This window comes from Primulina eburnea, chromosome 10 (assembly GCF_022965805.1).
Source record: "Primulina eburnea isolate SZY01 chromosome 10, ASM2296580v1, whole genome shotgun sequence".
Lineage (NCBI taxonomy): Eukaryota > Viridiplantae > Streptophyta > Magnoliopsida > Lamiales > Gesneriaceae > Primulina > Primulina eburnea.
Genome location: NC_133110.1, coordinates 1,195,923 through 1,215,082, shown reverse-complemented (window position 1 = coordinate 1,215,082; position 19,160 = coordinate 1,195,923). Strand labels below are relative to the sequence as shown.

Genomic DNA, 19,160 nt, shown 5'->3' with positions numbered 1-19,160 from the left:
GAAAGGGTTTTTGGAGGAATTAAGTTTTGTGCAGGATCAATATAAGTTGTTCTGTGATAGTCAGAGTGCAATTCATCTTGGAAAGAATCCTTCAATGCATTCAAGATCAAAGCATATTGATGTACGCTATCATTGGATACGGGATGTATTGGAGAAGAAGTTGTTAAAACTTGAGAAGATTCACACAGATGAAAATGGATCTGATATGATGACCAAGACATTGCCGAAATGGAAGTTGGAATACTGTAGAACTGTTGCAGGTTTGATCGAATCACAAAATGGGCTTGAGGGGGAGAATTGCTAAGTAATCAAGCCACCCATATTTGAATTCAAAGCACACAATTTTGGAATTCAACAACACAATTAACACATGTGTTGATTAGTCAAAAATAATGAGGTAAGCCATGAGGTTTTATTTTTTGTTTTTTCCCTAAACTTTTCCTATAAATACCCACCCATTCTTCATTCCAAAATCACACCAAAAACACAAATCCTCTCATCTACAATCATAAGTGTAGAAGTGAGATAAAGGATTTAGTGTGAGATTTCTTAAGGAGTGTTTATCCTTGGAAGGAATAGGATTAGTGGAGAGAAAGTGAGTGTTAAAATCAGAGTGTTCTGAGTGAAATACTTTGTATTCTCAATTCTCTTGTCTTCTTTGTTATTAATAAAGAAGTGATCTCCTTGAGAGGTTTAGAGTGGACGTAGCCCAATCTTGGGGTGAACCACTATAAATATTGGTGTCCATCTTATTTATTGTTGATATCACTTATGATGTTCCGCTGCGATGTTACCTCGTTTATTTCCCTGATATCCCAACATTTTCAACTAAAAAAAGGGGAAAAAACACCTGAATTTCTCTCTAGAATATGAGAAAGATATTTTCAACTAAAAAAAGGGGAAAAAACACCTGAATTTCTCTCTAGAATATGAGAAAATGTTAGTCATTGGATCAATAACATATATGTCAATTTTCATAAAAATGTTCAAAAGCCAGATGATCTAATATTATTGAAATAGGGAGAGAAAGAATGTCGCTGTAACATTTGTTAACCCCTGATGGATGTATAGATATCTAACCTTATTTTGAAGTCTCCAATAATGTATCCGCAATGTAGGCATATTTTGGCACATTTCTATATTTAATTAATAATTATGCTCATCTGCTCAGCAGGTATTGTTGAAATTTTTAAACGAAATAATAAATCATTGGTGGACTAATTTGAACTGCTTTTAATTTTTATATTAAAATATCAATTTCCTTGACTCTAAAACCAGCAAAAATAAAAGAATATTAGTGTTAATTAAACTCAAATATTTTTTTAAAAAGGTTTTAAAATATGCCCTTGATTAGCCAATATTTTGGTTTATGCATTAATTTTCAGTTATTAACGTGCTTGGTCTCTGTTTTCCTATATGCATAAATTTATATATGTTAATAATCAGTTATTTACTTAATTGATGTCAGCTAAACTATAAGTCGTCGAATAATATATATATATATATATATATATAACACACCTAATTATCCTTAAAAAATCTAACCTTTTATGTTGGTAAAATCTATAAATTGAACAATGTCTTAGTGTTCTAGCCCCACCAGAAAAAGTCCAATTAACATAACACAAAAACAAACAACTTACGCATTAAATGTCGTTCGAGATCTTAACGCGTTTTCAAGACAAGCCGAACCCGAAGCATTCGTTTGACTTTCAAATTCAAATATTACTAAAAAAACATTATTTATTTATAGAGAAAATTAAATATGACTAGAATATGATTATATAAAATTTATACATTTAATCTTAAATTTATTATATTAATCTTTATCTGTTCTTTGGCTATAGAGTTTTAAAGTTATACTAAAAATACATTTTTTATGAGTATGTCTCTTGTGAGATGGTTTCATGAATTTTTATTTGTAAGACGGGTCAACCTTATCGATATTCACAATAAAAAATAATATTCTTAACATAAAAAGTAATATTTTTTCATAGATAACCCAAATAAGATATCTGTCTCATAAAATACGACCTGTAAGATCGTCTTACACAATTTTTTACTTTTTTTTATTCATACGTATAAACTAAACACGTCTAATTTGTGATATATAATACTAAAACCACAAGCATCGGGCTCTTTACAAGCTTGATAACAGTTATAGGTGGAGTTCATCAATTAGCCAGTCTCGACTATAAATATACCATTGGAATTATTTCGATTCATTTCCATTTCAATATCTTCGATCTCCAATCTGCTCGATGGCCAAAAGTGTTCGATATTCTCCAATATTTAATGATATATTCTTCATTCTTTTTGTATTTCCATTTCTCTTTTTCTTCTTATCCTCCGCAGATACTCCTCCCTCAAACCCTGTAGCTCCTTCAACCTTGTGCAAATCCACCCCAGACCCTTCTTTCTGCAACACCGTGCTTCCATCCGGTAACTCTTCGTCTAATGTCTACGACTACGGCAGGTTCTCAGTCCGTAAATCTCTCTCCGCAGCTCAAAGACTCCTTTCCCTCATCATGAAATACCTCGGCAACTCGAAGAACTTGACCACGACTGCAATCCGTGCTCTTCAAGACTGCAAATTTTTAGCAGAATGTAACATAGATTATTTAACAAGTTCTTTCGAAACCGTAAGCCGAAAATCCGGATTCCTCGACGTACTCGAAGCCGACGATGTTCAAACTCTCCTCAGTGCAATCTTAACCAACACGCAGACCTGTATCGACGGACTTCAGGCGACAGCTTCGACCTGGAGTGTCCGGAAAGGCATTTTGATGCCTCTTTCGAATGACACGAGGCTGTATAGTGTTTCTTTAGCTTTGTTCACAAAAGGTTGGGTGCCGAACAAGAAAAAGAACAATTCCGCCATCAAAGACCCTAAAAGGAAGCATCTGCAAATTCAAAACGGGCGGTTGAACCTGAGATTTTCTTCCTCGAAAAGCCAGGAAGTTTTTCGGACAGTGAATAATAATAACAGGAGGCTGCTTCAGAATCAGACAAGCAGCGATGGAGGTGACCAAGTTCTGGTTAACGATATCGTGATCGTAAGCAAGGATAACGGAACTGGGAACTTCATGACGATTAACGATGCTCTGAATGCGGCTCCGAATAACACAGATGCGTCTGTTGGATATTTTCTGATATATATTACAGCGGGTTTGTATGAAGAATATGTTTCCATTGGGAAGAACAAGAGGTACGTGATGATGATCGGTGATGGGATTAATCAGACGATTATTTCTGGAAATCATAGCTTTCTTGATGGCTGGACTACGTTTAATTCTGCCACCTTTGGTAAGTTTATCAATAGTCTCGTGAATTGAATAAATAATAAATATTCTAATAATAATAATAATAATTGTTTAAAAAAACATTTTGTCTGACAATTGATTTGTTACCCTAGGCGATTGTCTAAATTATTCGTACGAGCGCAAGAGGTCATCAAAGAAATGAAAAAATTAAATATGTTTTAATTTGAAAATTTTATAGTTAAGATGTTTTGGGAATTTTCTATAATAGATTTGAAATATTTCTCCTAGATTTTACAATAATAGATTTGAAATATTTCTCCTGAATAAATAATAGATATATTATATCGATTTTTACAATAAATAATAGATATATTATATCGATTTTTACAATACATCATGGAAAAAGAAAATTATTTCTATATTTTTTGTTATTCATTAAAAGAATATACCGCTTGCTAGATTCTTGATCTTCAGATGTCAAAAAACGATTCTTGATCTTCCATCGTGAAGAACTCAAATTGGAAGTCTCCAGTTACCGTCTAGAAGGTCCACGGTAGGTGCAGCCATTGTTGATTCTCCAATGGCTGCCACCGTCCATTCACACCTATTAACATGTGCAGAATATCTTCTATAAATAGGGGCTTCAACTCATTGTTTAAATCATTCTATTCCGAGTTGAGGAATCTTAATCCCAAGTAGAGGAAAGCCTCGAAAGTGCTGTGAGAATCTGAGAGTTTTTATTTCTTGATCTTTCATCATTCCGACTCTGACCCACGGTTACTTATTTCCTTGTCAATCTTTCAGCTGTGGTCGGAACAGGCTTCGTCGCGGTGAACATAACATTCCGCAACACAGCCGGAGCAATCAAGCACCAAGCCGTTGCGGTTCGCAATGGGGCTGATTTATCTACATTCTACAATTGCAGCTTCGAGGCTTATCAAGACACCCTCTACGTTCATTCACTCCGACAATTCTACAGGGAATGTGACATCTACGGCACAGTAGATTTCATATTCGGGAACGCAGCAGTCGTTTTCCAGAATTGCAACATGTACCCCAGATTACCGATGCCCAATCAATTCAACGCCATCACGGCTCAAGGCCGAACCGACCCGAACCAGAATACGGGGATTTCTATCCAAAACTGCACGATCCAGGCCGCCGACGATTTGGCTAATAGTATTACTACTATCAAAACTTATCTAGGTAGACCATGGAAAGAATACTCAAGAACAGTTTATATGCAATCTTATATTGGGAGTTTGATCAATCCGGCGGGGTGGAGCGTGTGGTCAGGGGATTTTGCATTGAACACGTCGTATTATGCGGAGTATGATAATAGGGGGCCTGGATCGAATACATCCAGTAGAGTGAATTGGCTTGGATTTCATATAATTAATTCTACTGATGCTGCTAATTTCACAGTGTCTTCTTTTATCATGGGACAAGATTGGATTCCTCAAACAGGGGCGCCATACAAAAGTGGGCTATAGCATGCAAGATTCTTGTAGTATTTCAGCCTTTATTTTTTGTTCATTGATTCCAAAATTTCTAATTGTTTATCTAAACTGTATTAATAAGAAATATACATCGGTATTCTTCAAGCACAACTTTGTTTTTATTGGTATTATAATTAGGTTTTAACAGTTGATGAAGCAATCCAGAAAACGTTATTTATTGTAATAAAAGATATGAAAATAAACGACCTTATTGAAATCTTGATCTTAATATGTGATCATGAGCTTCTTAACCTAATCTTCCCAAATATGTGATGTCAGTCATCTCGAGTTCAAGATGAGATCCGTAAAATCTAAGCTCCACTCCCCAAACTTCAAAAGAAAATACTCTTGAATGAGTGGCCACCACCAATTTCTCTCTAGCATGGTAATATATTTGTTAAAACATTGAGATGAACTCTTGAATACATCAACCCAGCCATAAATGTTTGTTCCTTATAGATATTGTCGTATGCAAGTTCGAAATAAACTTCACTCTGTTTATCCAGATCGACCACAAGATTACAAGAAAAACCAGTTAAAACTTGTTGATGAAGCTGTAAATATGTTCACTGGTTTCCTCTGGTTTTTCCTGGTTGATGAAATGAGCTACTCCTTCCATGATAACCAATTCTTGCAAGAAGGGCACATTTCGTTTGAAGCCACCACCGTGAATGTATTCCTTCACACCAGGGGTATTGTAAGTGATGTCAAGATCACCAACAATGAATTTAACAGGAACTTTTATTTGCACTCCTGTCCACGGAGCTGTTAGCTCCCAGTTTCTACATACATCAAGGGAAAAAATAAATGAATATCTAGAAAAAAATAATTCATTCTACAAAGAAAATGATAAATCCTAGCGTTAAAAACCTTAAGCATATGCCGGTCAACGTGACTGAATGGACAATCAATCCTGACTTTGTTGATACTTGATGAGTTTTCATGAATGACAGATAGCAAAACAATGAGATGCGGCGTGGGGGCAGTGCAACATGTCCTTTTAAATGGCATATTTAGGAATGTATCATATTTCTATCAATATATACATGAATCAAGGAGCACAGCAAACTATAATCTAGACATTTAGAAGAACAGAGTGAGGGTGATCCATTGGAAAAAGGAGAGATGCATATAAAAGGATCCCACCAATATAAACTGAAGAAAGCCTACAGCTTGTGAGAAGAAATCAAATGCCGAGTTAGACTTACAAGTCCATTGCTCGATAGTAGTTCAATCCACCCGTGAAACCGGTTTGGTCAAATTTGCTTGCATAGTATTGAACGTCTTCTTCTGATAACCAAGAAGGCATTGAGATCGGCTTGGTAGGTGAACCCCCAAATCCCACTGATTTAGGAACACGAAGAGGAGTTGGGTTCCGTGCTGTTAAGAATTTCTTGATCAATCTTACAGTATCAACACGAGCAAACTCTTGTTCCGCTTCTCCTGGTTCCTAGACAAAGAGACCAATGCGTCGTCTAACCAAAATATGTATATATTTTGACCAATTGTGTGTATACTATACTCTCCGTTGATTAAAAAAAATTTAGAGTTCAGGTTGACATGGCTAATGTTCTAGTTACCGCAAAAGCCAAAATAGAGTGAACGGGAGTCAATTCTCAGTACCTGAAATCTGCAAATATAGTAATCCTCTCCGAGCATCGCGCGCATAGACTCCACAGGCTTCCTCTTCGGATTCCTCGGCTGAAACACAACGCTCATATTGACCAAAGCCTTTATCCTATCCGGGCGTAACAAGCAAACGTACCATGCTATAACAGCGCCCCAATCATGGCCAACCAAGAACACGCGGTCCAGTCCCAAAGAATCAAGCAAGCCCACCAAGTCCCCCACGATATGGAACACCGTGTAGCTGGTGGCGCAGGGAGGCGCGTCCGTATCACCGAATCCTCGTAGATCGGGGGCGATCGCGCGGAAGCCTCTGGAGGAGAGGTCTAACATCTGGTGGCGCCACGAGTACCAGAGCTCGGGGAAGCCGTGGACGAAGAGAATTGCTGGGCCCTCCCCGATTTCAGCAACGTGCATGTTGATACCGTTGGTTTGAATGATTCTGTGTTGGATTTTGTCCATGATTGAGGTGTGTTTCTTTGGATTCTTGACTGTAATGACTGAACTGATATCTGCCGGATTATATTAAAGACAGGATTTTGACCTTATCGTTCGTCTTCCTGCTTGATTTGCCTAGGGAATGGTGTGATAAGGATGCGATCATTGGTTCAATGATACAAAAGATTTTCACTAATGAAATTTTTAGTTGAAGACTCAAATTCTTAATTTTCTTCCTATTATTATTAATTTATTTGGCCTCACACCTAAAACACCTCCCTACGAGAAAGGAAATGGGTTTCATTTCAAATCAAAAATAAAAAGGAAAGAAATTAACTCGTACTTATCTGTTTACAACGACCATTTTGTAAATATAATTTCACGCCTCATGAATTGAGTTTGCTATTTAAGAATTTTCATTACTCGTCGTCCCATGTTTGAGGAAGCCACCTTGTTCGTGTCTTGAAACATTATAAAAACCAGGAGCCTGCATGGAGAGAGCACATGGACCACCCACAGTTCCGTGGACAAGTGTTTGCAATTCCATATCACGGCCATTAAAGCCCAACAGACGCGGGTGTCATTTTTCAAACGTACATATTTATCTATCATAGATCCGTGCCGTCGGAAGTCCACCAATCTCCCCTCTAGACATGAGAAATTCTCGGATATTTTGTTCTCTGATCTTCCTCAACTATTATTTTTTAAAAATACTTTATGTAATATATTTCAAACACTTGCAGAGGTCATTTTAAAAATAATAATAATTGACACAAGCAATTTTTTTCTAAATATACCGAAATTCTCGTGTGGCATAGAACATGTTCAGAACCAGGAGTTCCCCCACAATAGATAGAACCATAAATATTTTTATAGAAATAAAAGCTCGTCCGTCAACCTGACTATACTTTAACTACATAATATATATAGAAAAAAAGAGAAAAGTCGTTTACGCATTTGAGTTTAGAAATACAAGTTAAAAGCCTAATGGTCCCAACAAAAAATTTCCCATTTTCTTTTGGGGCCACTCGAGTTCTCGAGTTTAGGGTGGATTGGAGACAAGGAATTGAGAAAATATAACGATCACTAATGCCACAGCTAAAAGGAATTGACAGGATCAGACTCAATGATCACGAAAGTCATAATAATTTCAAAAATCAAAACTGTTTCTTAAACAAGTTCTCACCAAATTTCAGAGGGTGACGCAATGCAGATAAAACAGTACCGTAAAAAAAATAGAACAAGTGCATCCGAAAGCTGAATCAACAAGCTCAAGAAAATGCACCAGGGGCTACGAAACCTTGAAACCTTCAATCGTTTTAGTTTAAACTCGGAAGCCTCTGCTGTTTCTTCTTCCTCTAGCACGCTCAAACTTCCTTCCCTTGGCTCGTACATAAGGTTTGGTGTGGCTATGTGGAACACCAGGGGCTGGACCAAAGTGTTTGACTGCTTCTCGAGCCTTAGTAGGGCCCCTCAGGAGCACCTGATCACAACAGCTCAATAATCACTCGAGAGTTCTACTAGTACAAGGTTTTAGTTTCGATCCCATGCTATATTACGATAGTAAGTGAAGAACCACCATTATATAACACACCATCTATCGCAATACATGTAAGACTGTCGAACGTCAACTACTCAAGTACATAACCGACAAAAAATAACTGGAATCGGCAAAGTTCAAAATTCTCACCGTATTCTGGCCAAGAGGAGCTCTAAGAGCAAGTTGATCAAAAGTCAAACATTCTCCTCCTGCCTTCTCGATCCTCGCCCTTGCAGTCTCTGTAAACCTAAGGGCAGTCACCTTTATAGCCGGGATTTCATGTATCTTAGGATCATCAGTGACTGTCGCAACAATAACTGCAATCTTGTCCTCCTGTCAATTATCATTATATTATAAAAAAAATAGAAACTGAACTAAGATATGCAGCATTTAATGAAAGAGTAACTGGATGAACCCATGTAGCCTGGTACAAATATTCGATTCACTTTGTTATAAATCCCTAAAACATCTGGCCAGACTTAACTTCTAGCAACTATATCACATTCAAAGTTCTTGTTTTTCATGAAAGAGTCTTGACTCATACTAAAATTTTTAAACCTTAAAATTTAGCCGTGCTACCTGCATTCACTAGAAATATATTCCTCTAGAACATTTCAACTCTAAAGTTTTATCAATGGCTATATTCATTTTCCCGATTTGAGCATATCAATTCAGTCAACATCAACACAAATAGAAAACCACATATTAGGATCTAAAAAAGTAATACCGATTCCGCAACAAAAAAGTTAGAAATAAGAATACCTTTCCCTTCATGTGAGCTACAAGACGAGAGAGAGAGATCGGGGCCTTATTGACCTTACTCATGAACAGACGCTTCAGCACCACCGCATTGAACCTGCTCCCGGTCCTCCTCACCAGAAACCGATATAACTGTCGCGCCAATATATACAACCAAATCAAATCATACTAGAATCTCCAGAATCTAATATCTTCAAACGATTCAATAAAAAGCAAATCATGAAAGAGAAAAGGTGAAACCTTGACGAGGAGTTTAAGGTATATATCATTGGATTTAGGAGCCGTTCGCTTGGTCTTCTTGCACTTACCTCCGGCGATCAAATCGATACCCTGAATATCAAAATTAGTCGGTAACCAAAAATGAATTTCGCGTAAAAACTTGGAATCAGCAAACGTACCATGGCGGCTGCTGCTGGTGAGTGGAGAAGTTTAATTCGATTAGGGTTTTGTCGATTTATATAGTGCGAATGAGGGCATGCAGGAGACAACTAACGGCCCATTAAGGCCCATCTTGAGTAAGGCCTGGTAAAGTCATTTCGTGTCACTATCTCAATTGACAAATACTCGCGAAAAAGAGACGATGTCGTCATTAATTCAAATACGTGTAAATAAAATAAAATAAATAATAATAATAATAATAAAACAAGTTCTCACCACTCAGCACTAAATAAATTCTGGGAAACAAATCTCGAAGCTACTTCTCGAAAATCAACACGTTATCGTAATTATCTCAGCTACCATGATATTCATACTCCTAACAATTGGCCTCCTCTGCGCTTCTCCGGCGATTACAGCCGCCGACGAAGAGTCGTTGATAACTGTCTACGAAGTTCTCGAATCCTACGACTTTCCCGTGGGCCTGCTGCCGAAAGGCGTGACTAGCTACGAACTAGACCCCAGCACGGGGAATTTCGAGGTTCATCTGGACCAAACCTGCAGCTTCACGATTCAAGGATACAATCTGAAGTACAGCACCAAAGTCACCGGCACGATCTCGTACAAGAGGATAAAGAACCTGAAAGGTATTCAAGTCAAAATACTGTTTTTCTGGATAAATATCGTGGAGGTGACCATGGACGGCGATGATCTGTATCTCTCTGTCGGTATCGCCTCTGCTTCTTTTCCGGTTGATAATTTCGAGGAGAGCCCACAATGTGGTTGTGGTTTTGACTGCGTGAATGGAGAGAAGCTGGGCAAATTTAGCTTCGATAGGTTCCTCCCTCTTCTGGAAGCATGATCGGCTGTCCCGACGATATGAAGCTCCGAATGAAATTATCCATGTCGCTTCCGAATCACTCCACGGTACAGTTCGTAAATGCTTGGATTTCGAGATTTGGGGCTAAATTACCATTTCAAATTAGGTTTAGTCAATAAGCTCTTCAGGACTTAGGTTTACTTATCATAATAATAATAATAATAATAATAATAATAATAATAAAAACAGTATATGCTATTGATCATCTGATATTACTAAATCTGTTCGATTCCGTAATTTCCCTTTTCGTACTGAATTTGATGTTTTCTTGCTACATTTACCTTTGTTGACATTACCTTTGTCTGTTAGTTTGATATATGATTGGGTTGATGTATCTGGATTATAAGTTTTTTATTTAAGTTTTATTCTCCAAGGATATATATCCAAATATTAAGGGGAACTTTAGGGGATGAATTGATTCTTGAATTTTTGCGATTTTATGGATTATAAAAATTCGGTGATGATGTAATTTTTTGTAAAATTTTAAAAAATGATGTGATATTTAAACATGACTAGCAAAAGTTTAGATATATTCAAAATATTATTATTATTTTAATAACTTATGAAATTCTAATAATATTTGATTCAATTTAAAGATTTTGAAATATAATTAATTGAGAAATACATATTACAAAACTAATTAATTTATTCTTTTTTATATGTTTTATTCTTGAGATTTTTTAAACACTTATTTTTTATTATTAATGATAATTTAAAATCAAATTTATTAACCACGTTTATTTTATTTTTCGAGTTCTCATCACAAAATTTCGTGAAATTTAAAATTACATTATTAAAATTTATTTTAATTATTTTTTTTATAAATTTAGTTAATAAACATCTTCATTTTAATTATAACAATATATAAAACAGTGAATAAATTCGATACGTGTGATAATAACATAGTTGAGAGGAATAATGTGTTGGTTCAAGCAACAATAAAACTATGAAAAGTCCAGATGCTCGGTATTGGAAGTTTGACTCTAAAGGTCGATACTCTGTAAAAGGAGGATATCAAAAAGCAATTGGGTTCTATGATAGTCCAAAAAATCAGTCCAGAAATATGCTCGAAGGATGGTGGAAATTTATATGGTCGATCTCGGTGCCTCCGAAAGTTCGCATTTTTTGGTGGAGACTCTCCAAGGACTTAATTCCAACAGCATCCAATCTGAAAATGCACCACATACCAACCGCAGAAACATGTCATTACTGTGGCTTCGGAAAGGAATCCACGATTCATGCTCTCTTTACCTGTCACCAAAGCAGAGAGGTATGGAAACAAACAACCTACTGGTCCTGGATAAAGAAGATAACAAATGCACCCACACTAGAAATCTGCTTGTGGCTAAAATGGACTCTAACCAAGACAGATTTTGAGAACTTGGCAGTATATACATGGGCCTTTTGGAAGGCAAGGCAGACTGCATATCATGGAAATCTATCGTCCATCTCAGGAATGGACATACATTGGGCGCTTGGGTGGCTTAAAGACTACAAGCAAGCGCAAAGATCCCTACACGTGACAACACAACCAGAGCCTCAGAACCCTGCCCTCTACTGGACGCCACCTATGGAAAATCACTGGAAATTGAATGTTGATGCATGTTTCAACCTTAACTCTCAATCATTCGGCATTGCAGGTATTGTTAGGGGATCTAACGGGGAGGCCATCCTGGCCTTTGGTCGACAGATCAACCAACCACCGTCAGTACTTGGGGCAGAGCTATTGGCAATCAAATATGGAATTCTAGAACTCAAGGAACAGAATCTCACTTCGGTAACCATAGAAACTGACTCCCTTCTCTCAAAGCAAGCAGTCTTTGGTGAGGAGGATTACCTAGATTACGAAGGAATATGGATTTCTGAAATCAAAGAGATGATGAAAAGCGTAGCAGTGGATAATCTTGTCCATGTTAGAAGATCGGCCAATGTAATTGCTAACGCTTTAGCTTCTTTTTCTTCTTCCTCTCCTACACCATTTAGTTGGGTGAACGGTGAGTTTCCAACTTGGTTGACTAAGCTTGTAAACTCGTAAACATTTCTCTCCTTTGATTTGAATAAATTACAAGCTCTTATCATCAAAAAAAAAAACTATGAAAAGTCCATTCAGAGCTCTTCAAATCCTTCTTCGTCACCTTCTTCTTCTATCCTTTGGAACTCTGTCCTCCAAAATGACATCTGTAAACAGATTAAAGACCCCATGACTCTCGGTACTCATGGTCTAAATGCGAAAAGATCTATCGAGACAATGGAAACACAGTACAAATTATGGATAGAGGAGTTCGACAAGAACAGAGATTCTTAACCTGATCGTCAGAATATTGCAGCTTCTCTGCGACAAAAAGCGTATTGATGTATCTATCCCCTGCCAATTCTTTCCCAAGGTTATGGGCAACTTCCTCATAATCCAGGAGCTCCACCCGCAAACCATGTCTCACGAAGAGCTTATCGATCATCGTTGTGGACTTGAATCAAGCAACAAATAGATGATATTTTGATCAGTAAAGACGGATTGAAAGCAAAATAATAGGTGTTTCCCTTAAATAACAACACACACAGCTCACTAACCGTGGTTCCATTTTCGATATCGCCCAACCAAACAGGCATTTCCCCAAACAAGAGACATCCCTTCGTCGCTAAATTACTGACCACGTTTAAAATATCTTTAAAATTAGCCAAACTCACTATTGGAAATCCCTGCAGTAATAAACATAACTCAGCATTTATGTATGTTAAAACAGATATAGTAAGATCAAGCGCAAAGCTTTAGCTTTGGCATTATATTTTGGAAAATTACTGTAATACCCAATGAACAAGCTTAATCACCTGGAAAACCCAGACGCTAGGTCTGGAACCATTAAATCCTTTGCTTTGTAAATGTTGCTGAATGTCAGATGTTTCAGATGGCACGTGAAGGAGCAAGCACCTTCTCGGAATCTTAGCCCCAACATCTGATTGTTTTCCGAAAAAAGTAGGGTTAGGAAGTGTAACTGTTCATTGAAAGATGCTAAAGTAAAAATGATCTAAAATGTTATTCGAGACAAAGATATCTGTTCATAATATCATACAATGATCAAATTCCTTTTGCGTCAATTTATCCACTCTGTTAAAAGGTCGTAAGATTTTAATATAAACTAGGATATGCATGCATATTCATGACCAAGATATGATACCATAGCTTCGAGTTTTACCCACCTTGATTATGTAATTCTAAGCTTTGGTAGTCATCAATAAATAGAGTGAATTGCAGAAGAAAAGGTGGCATCATACATACCTTCGAGTTTCTGTACTGATTGTTTGAATATTCTTTCGGGAGACACATCAAATATTATGGTTGATGCTGGCCAATTGAGCCTGTAAGGTCGTGTATCCATTCCATCAGTCATCAAGACAACCTACAACGTGCCAGAGGACGACCATTCACACGACTTCAAAACCTTGGAAACTAATCATTCAGCATTCTTCACGCGCCAGTGTAATACCTGCCTAAGCTCTTCGTTTGTCCTCATCACGTTGACCAATTTGTCATCAATAAACTTGGTAGCAAGGCAGTGCTTGTGCAGACCACAAGTTGCATCAGCTAGAATATCAGGAGGTGAAAGGCATTCAATGTATGGATCTACAAACAGAGGATCTGCAAAAGCATTATTCCAACACAAACAGAGGACGTTCATTGCACAATCATAGTTATAGCATCTGCACAAAAACATATATCTGACACGAAATGTATGCGTTTCATTCTGACGAGACTGTGGTTTCATTTGAATTTCATAACAAATAATCTAAACATACAGATAGTTCAAAAACCCGTTCATGGTAAAAAGATAACAGAGACAACTATGATATATTAGTCGCATTTCTCATGCATCAAAAAATTTAGTTTTTAACATATTCAGCAATAACGTACAAAATCAGGTCACACATACGATCATATATTCCTCATCCTACTGACAAAAATCACCATTGTGCCTGCAAAGTCCTTGACAAATAAAGATGCATGAAGGTACTCGGAGAAATTGAATGAAAAGCATGCAAATAACAATGATTGATTCTGGGTGTGTGCGCATATAGAGTAGACAGTGCCTGCACGAAGGGTCTCCTTGAGACGAAGAGAAGCACGTTGCATTGCGTTTTGGAATAACAAATCGTCTTTTTCGGTCTCCAGCTTGGCGTTAATAACACATTTTCTTATTGTCTTGGGAGCATAGAATAGCGATACGTGCCGCAAACATAAAGCAGCCATGGGATGTGGAAACCACGAGAAAACAACCATAGTGAGTGCAGAACTGCAGCGGTTCATCACTTGATTAGATGGATATTGATACATAAAACTATTGATTACACGCTTCCTTCAAATTTGAGCTTTTGGAAGAAATGGTTTCTCGAGCTACAAGATCAAAGACCCCTGGAGCACAAAATCCAAATATTTCATTAGATTCATCTTATTTAGCCTTTAATGCCAGATGCCCAACCAATTTGCAATTTTATGCCTTAAATATTTAATAGATTTTATGTATGATTGTTTAAAATATAAAGATTAATTTCTGAAATTGATTAAACTGCCTTTTGTTAAGGATAATTACGAAGATCAAGGCATGATTATCACTAATAAAGGAGCATATCAAGAAAAAATTCATTATATTCAGATCAAGGATCATCGTACACATTACTGATGCAATTAGAGATTGACAGATGCAACTAGTTTTGGATATATAGAGCTTCCATCCATTTTTCTTCTTAAAATTCTCATGGCATCAGAGACGGGCTCTATACCAACAAACCAAAACAAAACGTCTTCAGCTTCTTCTTCCTTATTGAAGCAAGAACCCGAACTCAATTTGCAGTCATTTCACCAATGTTCTAGTTTGATCTCCATCGAACTAAACCAAAGCAATTTTCTTTTGCGGCGATCCCAAATCACCCAACTAATCTGCAGCCTTGGTATCTACCCTCACATCTCTGTGAATGAAAAACCAGCTGAAGAAATTATGAATGAAAAGAGATAAAAACTAACGAACTCCCAATATCAAATCTGGGTGACAAATGGACTCCTAACTTTATGACTCCTTGGAACCACGACGGAAGATGTCCTTAACATGATTTTGGGAGAAGCGGGAACTGCTTTTGATCTATGTCCTTAACTTCAATCTGGTTCGTATCTTACAATCTTCGGCCAAATAGTGAAACAAAAATTTACCCAAACTCGACAAAGAGGGAAAAATACAAACAAAACAAACGACTTGCTCCAGAAAAAACACAAACACCCGCAATCCAAAAATTAAACATTAAAAAATAAACAATCCCAGTTCATCCCATAACAAGTAAACGGCATGAATAATGTGCACCTGCCGTTGGAGAAACAGAAACAATTTCAAATCCGAAACATCAGCACTAAGCCTATGCATCGAAACAAGCTCTAAACTACAGATTTCACCAAAAAAATTCCAATTCCAGAGCTGAATAACACTAATACGCACTCATATACACCAAATTCACCTGGAATGATAAATGATTCGATTGAATGTGGTAGTCTGAAATAGGAGGGGATGGGGTATCCTGATTCTTTTTAATTACACCGAGGGAATCTTTTTTATCTTAAATTTTTTAATAGTAATTATGTTGAGTAGTTGTCTTATATCCCACAAATCAATTTATATTATACAATATTTTTTATTATATAATTTTAAAAAAATATTTTTAAAGTAAAAATAAAACTTTGAACATAAGAATGTGATATATTTTATGGATTGTGTCAAGGTTTTTTTTTCTAACAAAATTAACGTGTGAAATAGTTTCATATGAATTTTTAAATAGTTAATTTATTTATTTATTGTTTATTTACGTGTATGCAATGTTATAATTTAAAACTAAACTATAAAATAAAAAATTACATGAGATAATTAAATGATTTTATATCGAATTTGAGCCATATCATAAATATATTGTACCAAAAGATGTATAATAAATGTCCGTATTAATAAAGTTGTTCTAGTTTTATACTCATAATTTTATTTTATGTACCAAATATGTAATAAGTACTCAAATATCATACATTAATATTATATTTTCGATGTTTTGTATATTTTCATCCGTGAAAAGATATGTGTGTCAATAGAATGCAAAATATTTTTATTTTGGATCAGATAATACAAAATCATTTTTTCTTTAACAGAGACCGACCCCAATGCAAAAATCTGTGTGAGATAGTCTCACGGGTCGTATTTTGTGAGACGAATCTCTTATTTAGATCACCCATGAAAAATTATTGATTTTTATGTTAAGAATGTTACTTTTTATTGTAAATGTCGGTAGGGTTGATCCATCCCACAGATAAAGATTCGTCTCACAAAATAATTACTACGACCCAAAACTAATTGGGGTTTAGAGATTTAAAGATAATTTACCCTTAACTTAACCATTAATTGTCATGGTTTTATTCACGAAATTAATGAGTAATAGTCCTACAAGCTTTTTTTTTTGGGTCAGCCCACTCATACGAGCTATTTTAAAAGGCTTATGTCCCTTCAATATAATGTTCGAAATAAGAACAATATTTTTTTTAGGCTTCCTTGGTGAAAAAAATAATAATCATATCAAATACACAAAGTAAATTCTATGATTATCGAGGAGAATCCAATTATCCAAAATTGTTCGGGCACGTTTGGTCTGCATCTTCCCATGGATCCCATATATCTGAGTAATTTTATGTCATTGGATGCAGTGTGATGATAATATACTATGATAACAAGAAATATTTTATTAACGACTATTGTAAGGCCCGGATTTTGCACACCCAAACCCACACAATATTTGTAGAGGTCAAACCTTGTTTAAAGTACCGATAACCCATATAATCAACACAAGTCCAAAAATTTATAAAGAATCATAACTTATTTACTAAAAGGAAATAATGAGTCAATCTCTCAAACAAGTCAATGAGTAAATAAATCAATCTTTCAAAGGACTAGCCAAAATATTTAAAAAGAAAAAATCCACGAATCCTAAAAGAACTCAAATGAAAGACTTCAAGTCTCCAAAATCTATGGAACATCTTCTATGTCATCATCATCCTCAATGATCTCTTCTATATATTCGTATTCATCTTCCTCATTCAGATTATTACCTGAAAACAAAATTATTAAGTATACTCATGTATCCAGCCACTAATTCGATCTCAAGGATAACGACAAAAGTTTTCACAAAAATAAATAATAATACACATGTAAATAGAATGACAGAACGAGATAATAACAGAATGATAGAACCCAGATAAGAATTTCTATCATGCATTACTTTGACCATAGGGAAACAAGAGGTGGCTCGTATACTTCCCCACATGCACTACTTTGACCCACAGGAACCAAGAGGTGGCTCACATGACAGACAGAGACATAACAGAACAACATCCACAACGGGACCTCATTATGCAGCACTTTGACCATAGGGAAACAAGAGATGACTCACGTGTATCCCAAATACAGCACTTTGACCCGCAGGGACCAAGAGGTGGTTCACATGACAGACAGAACATCCAAAATATCACAAGAACATAACCAAATACAGGATTCCAACAAATAAGGAACAATAAAGCATCGATAACAACAATATGCATCCAAATTCATTATTGTGGAGCTTTTGCGAAATAATGTCGGACTAGGATTGTACGCACCTGAGATTATTAGCTTAAATGTAATACTAAATCAGGAATCTTGAGCAATATCAAAATCTATAAACCAAGGTTATTTAATTAGATAATCATTATTTTCCCACAATAATATCACAGGTTAATTAATATGAAACAAAATGACACTTTCAATTTGGTTTTCTTATTATCATGATTGGTCATTATTAAACTTGACTATCTAGTTTGCACCAAATCACACCAGTAACATTCAACCATCTCTTACTTTGACCGAGGGATCAAGACTTTTATTTAGGTACTGAGGCTTGCTAATTACATAAAAACAATTGCAAGTTTCCTACACATTAGACTTTTACTTCAACTAAATTTACTAACCAATTCAGTCACAACTCATAATTCCAGAATGTGTGGTTTAAAGATATTCTCTTTAACCATACACGTATAAAGAAAATCACAAATTTAATGACTTTGCTAAACTAACGTTAATCCAATTTTGAAGTCACTAATCAGTTGTTAACAAACTGTATTCTACGACAAACCCAAATTCTATTCAATCCACCCATCAATCTTATTTCCAGATCAATATATGTATTAAAGTTTTCCTTGATAAGAGAAGAACAACTAACAATATTACCCCAAAATACAAACTAACCTTGAATTAAAAGTGTGCACAACTTAGGCAGTAGGAGTTGGTCAATTGGTTGGCTGAAGAAGCCCTTTTTTTTTAAACGGCGCTTGTGAGATTTTCTTTGGGTAGAGTTCTCTTTCTCTTCTTTTTTTTTATTTATTTATAAAAATATGTGTGTATACATTATGCAAGATAATGGGCCAACAACTAATTAAGGTTTATTTTGTAAGCCCATTAATTAGTTAAATTCTTATATACATATATTTACGAAATCTAATTGGCTAGGGTTTGGGGTGTTACAACTATTTATGTTATTTCCGTTGGTGTAAATAATATGGTAAAAACTTGTGTAATATAGTTTTACGGATCGTATTTGGTGATACGGATATCTTATTTGAGTCATCTATGAAAAAGTATTACTTTTTATGTTAAGAATATTATTTTTTATTGTGAATATCGGTAGGGTTGACCCGTCCACAAATAAAGATTCGTGAGACCGTCTCACAAGAC

At 35.9% G+C, this 19,160-nt stretch overlaps 5 protein-coding genes and 1 long non-coding RNA gene across 13 annotated transcripts; 2 read left to right on the top strand and 4 right to left on the bottom strand.

Moving 5' to 3' along the window:
- Nucleotides 1-2,201: 2,201 nt before the first annotated feature.
- LOC140842296 (probable pectinesterase/pectinesterase inhibitor 7) lies at nucleotides 2,202-4,824 on the top strand. Its single transcript, XM_073210075.1, has 2 exons — nucleotides 2,202-3,306; nucleotides 4,068-4,824. The coding sequence occupies exons 1-2, from the start codon at nucleotides 2,262-2,264 to the stop codon at nucleotides 4,754-4,756; spliced, it is 1,734 nt and encodes a 577-aa protein (XP_073066176.1). The 5' UTR covers nucleotides 2,202-2,261; the 3' UTR covers nucleotides 4,757-4,824.
- A 291-nt stretch (nucleotides 4,825-5,115) lies between these two features.
- On the bottom strand, nucleotides 5,116-7,056 carry LOC140842299 (epoxide hydrolase 1). The gene is made up of 3 exons (XM_073210079.1): nucleotides 6,386-7,056; nucleotides 5,971-6,212; nucleotides 5,116-5,544 (listed from the first exon to the last, which is right to left on the bottom strand). Exons 1-3 carry the CDS (start codon nucleotides 6,848-6,850, stop codon nucleotides 5,298-5,300), a joined length of 954 nt encoding a protein of 317 aa, XP_073066180.1. The 5' UTR covers nucleotides 6,851-7,056; the 3' UTR covers nucleotides 5,116-5,297.
- An 897-nt stretch (nucleotides 7,057-7,953) lies between these two features.
- Nucleotides 7,954-9,660, bottom strand: LOC140842300 (large ribosomal subunit protein eL18y). Its single transcript, XM_073210080.1, has 5 exons — nucleotides 9,524-9,660; nucleotides 9,366-9,455; nucleotides 9,129-9,257; nucleotides 8,517-8,699; nucleotides 7,954-8,309 (listed from the first exon to the last, which is right to left on the bottom strand). The coding sequence occupies exons 1-5, from the start codon at nucleotides 9,524-9,526 to the stop codon at nucleotides 8,151-8,153; spliced, it is 564 nt and encodes a 187-aa protein (XP_073066181.1). The 5' UTR covers nucleotides 9,527-9,660; the 3' UTR covers nucleotides 7,954-8,150.
- Nucleotides 9,661-9,772: 112 nt separating this feature from the next.
- On the top strand, nucleotides 9,773-10,571 carry LOC140842301 (uncharacterized protein At5g01610-like). Its single transcript, XM_073210081.1, has one exon. It carries the CDS (start codon nucleotides 9,865-9,867, stop codon nucleotides 10,360-10,362), a length of 498 nt encoding a protein of 165 aa, XP_073066182.1. The 5' UTR covers nucleotides 9,773-9,864; the 3' UTR covers nucleotides 10,363-10,571.
- A 669-nt stretch (nucleotides 10,572-11,240) lies between these two features.
- Nucleotides 11,241-15,994, bottom strand: LOC140842292 (O-methyltransferase 1, chloroplastic). Of its 8 annotated transcripts, none has more exons than XM_073210069.1 (9): nucleotides 15,726-15,954; nucleotides 14,464-14,785; nucleotides 13,863-14,014; nucleotides 13,655-13,775; nucleotides 13,207-13,331; nucleotides 12,949-13,077; nucleotides 12,687-12,845; nucleotides 12,486-12,558; nucleotides 11,241-11,338 (listed from the first exon to the last, which is right to left on the bottom strand). In XM_073210069.1, exons 2-8 carry the CDS (start codon nucleotides 14,705-14,707, stop codon nucleotides 12,487-12,489), a joined length of 1,002 nt encoding a protein of 333 aa, XP_073066170.1. In that variant the 5' UTR covers nucleotides 14,708-14,785; nucleotides 15,726-15,954; the 3' UTR covers nucleotides 11,241-11,338; nucleotide 12,486. The 8 variants fall into 8 exon arrangements, with proteins under 8 accessions (XP_073066170.1, XP_073066168.1, XP_073066166.1 ...); XM_073210067.1 differs by lacking the exon at nucleotides 11,241-11,338 and adding an exon at nucleotides 15,044-15,339 and having other exon boundaries at nucleotides 12,443-12,558; nucleotides 15,877-15,980; XM_073210065.1 differs by lacking the exon at nucleotides 11,241-11,338 and adding an exon at nucleotides 15,044-15,339 and having other exon boundaries at nucleotides 12,443-12,558.
- Nucleotides 15,995-17,258: 1,264 nt separating this feature from the next.
- LOC140842293 (uncharacterized) lies at nucleotides 17,259-18,945 on the bottom strand. The gene is made up of 2 exons (XR_012120387.1): nucleotides 18,675-18,945; nucleotides 17,259-18,106 (listed from the first exon to the last, which is right to left on the bottom strand). It is a non-coding gene; the product is annotated as an uncharacterized lncRNA (long non-coding RNA).
- Nucleotides 18,946-19,160: the final 215 nt, after the last annotated feature.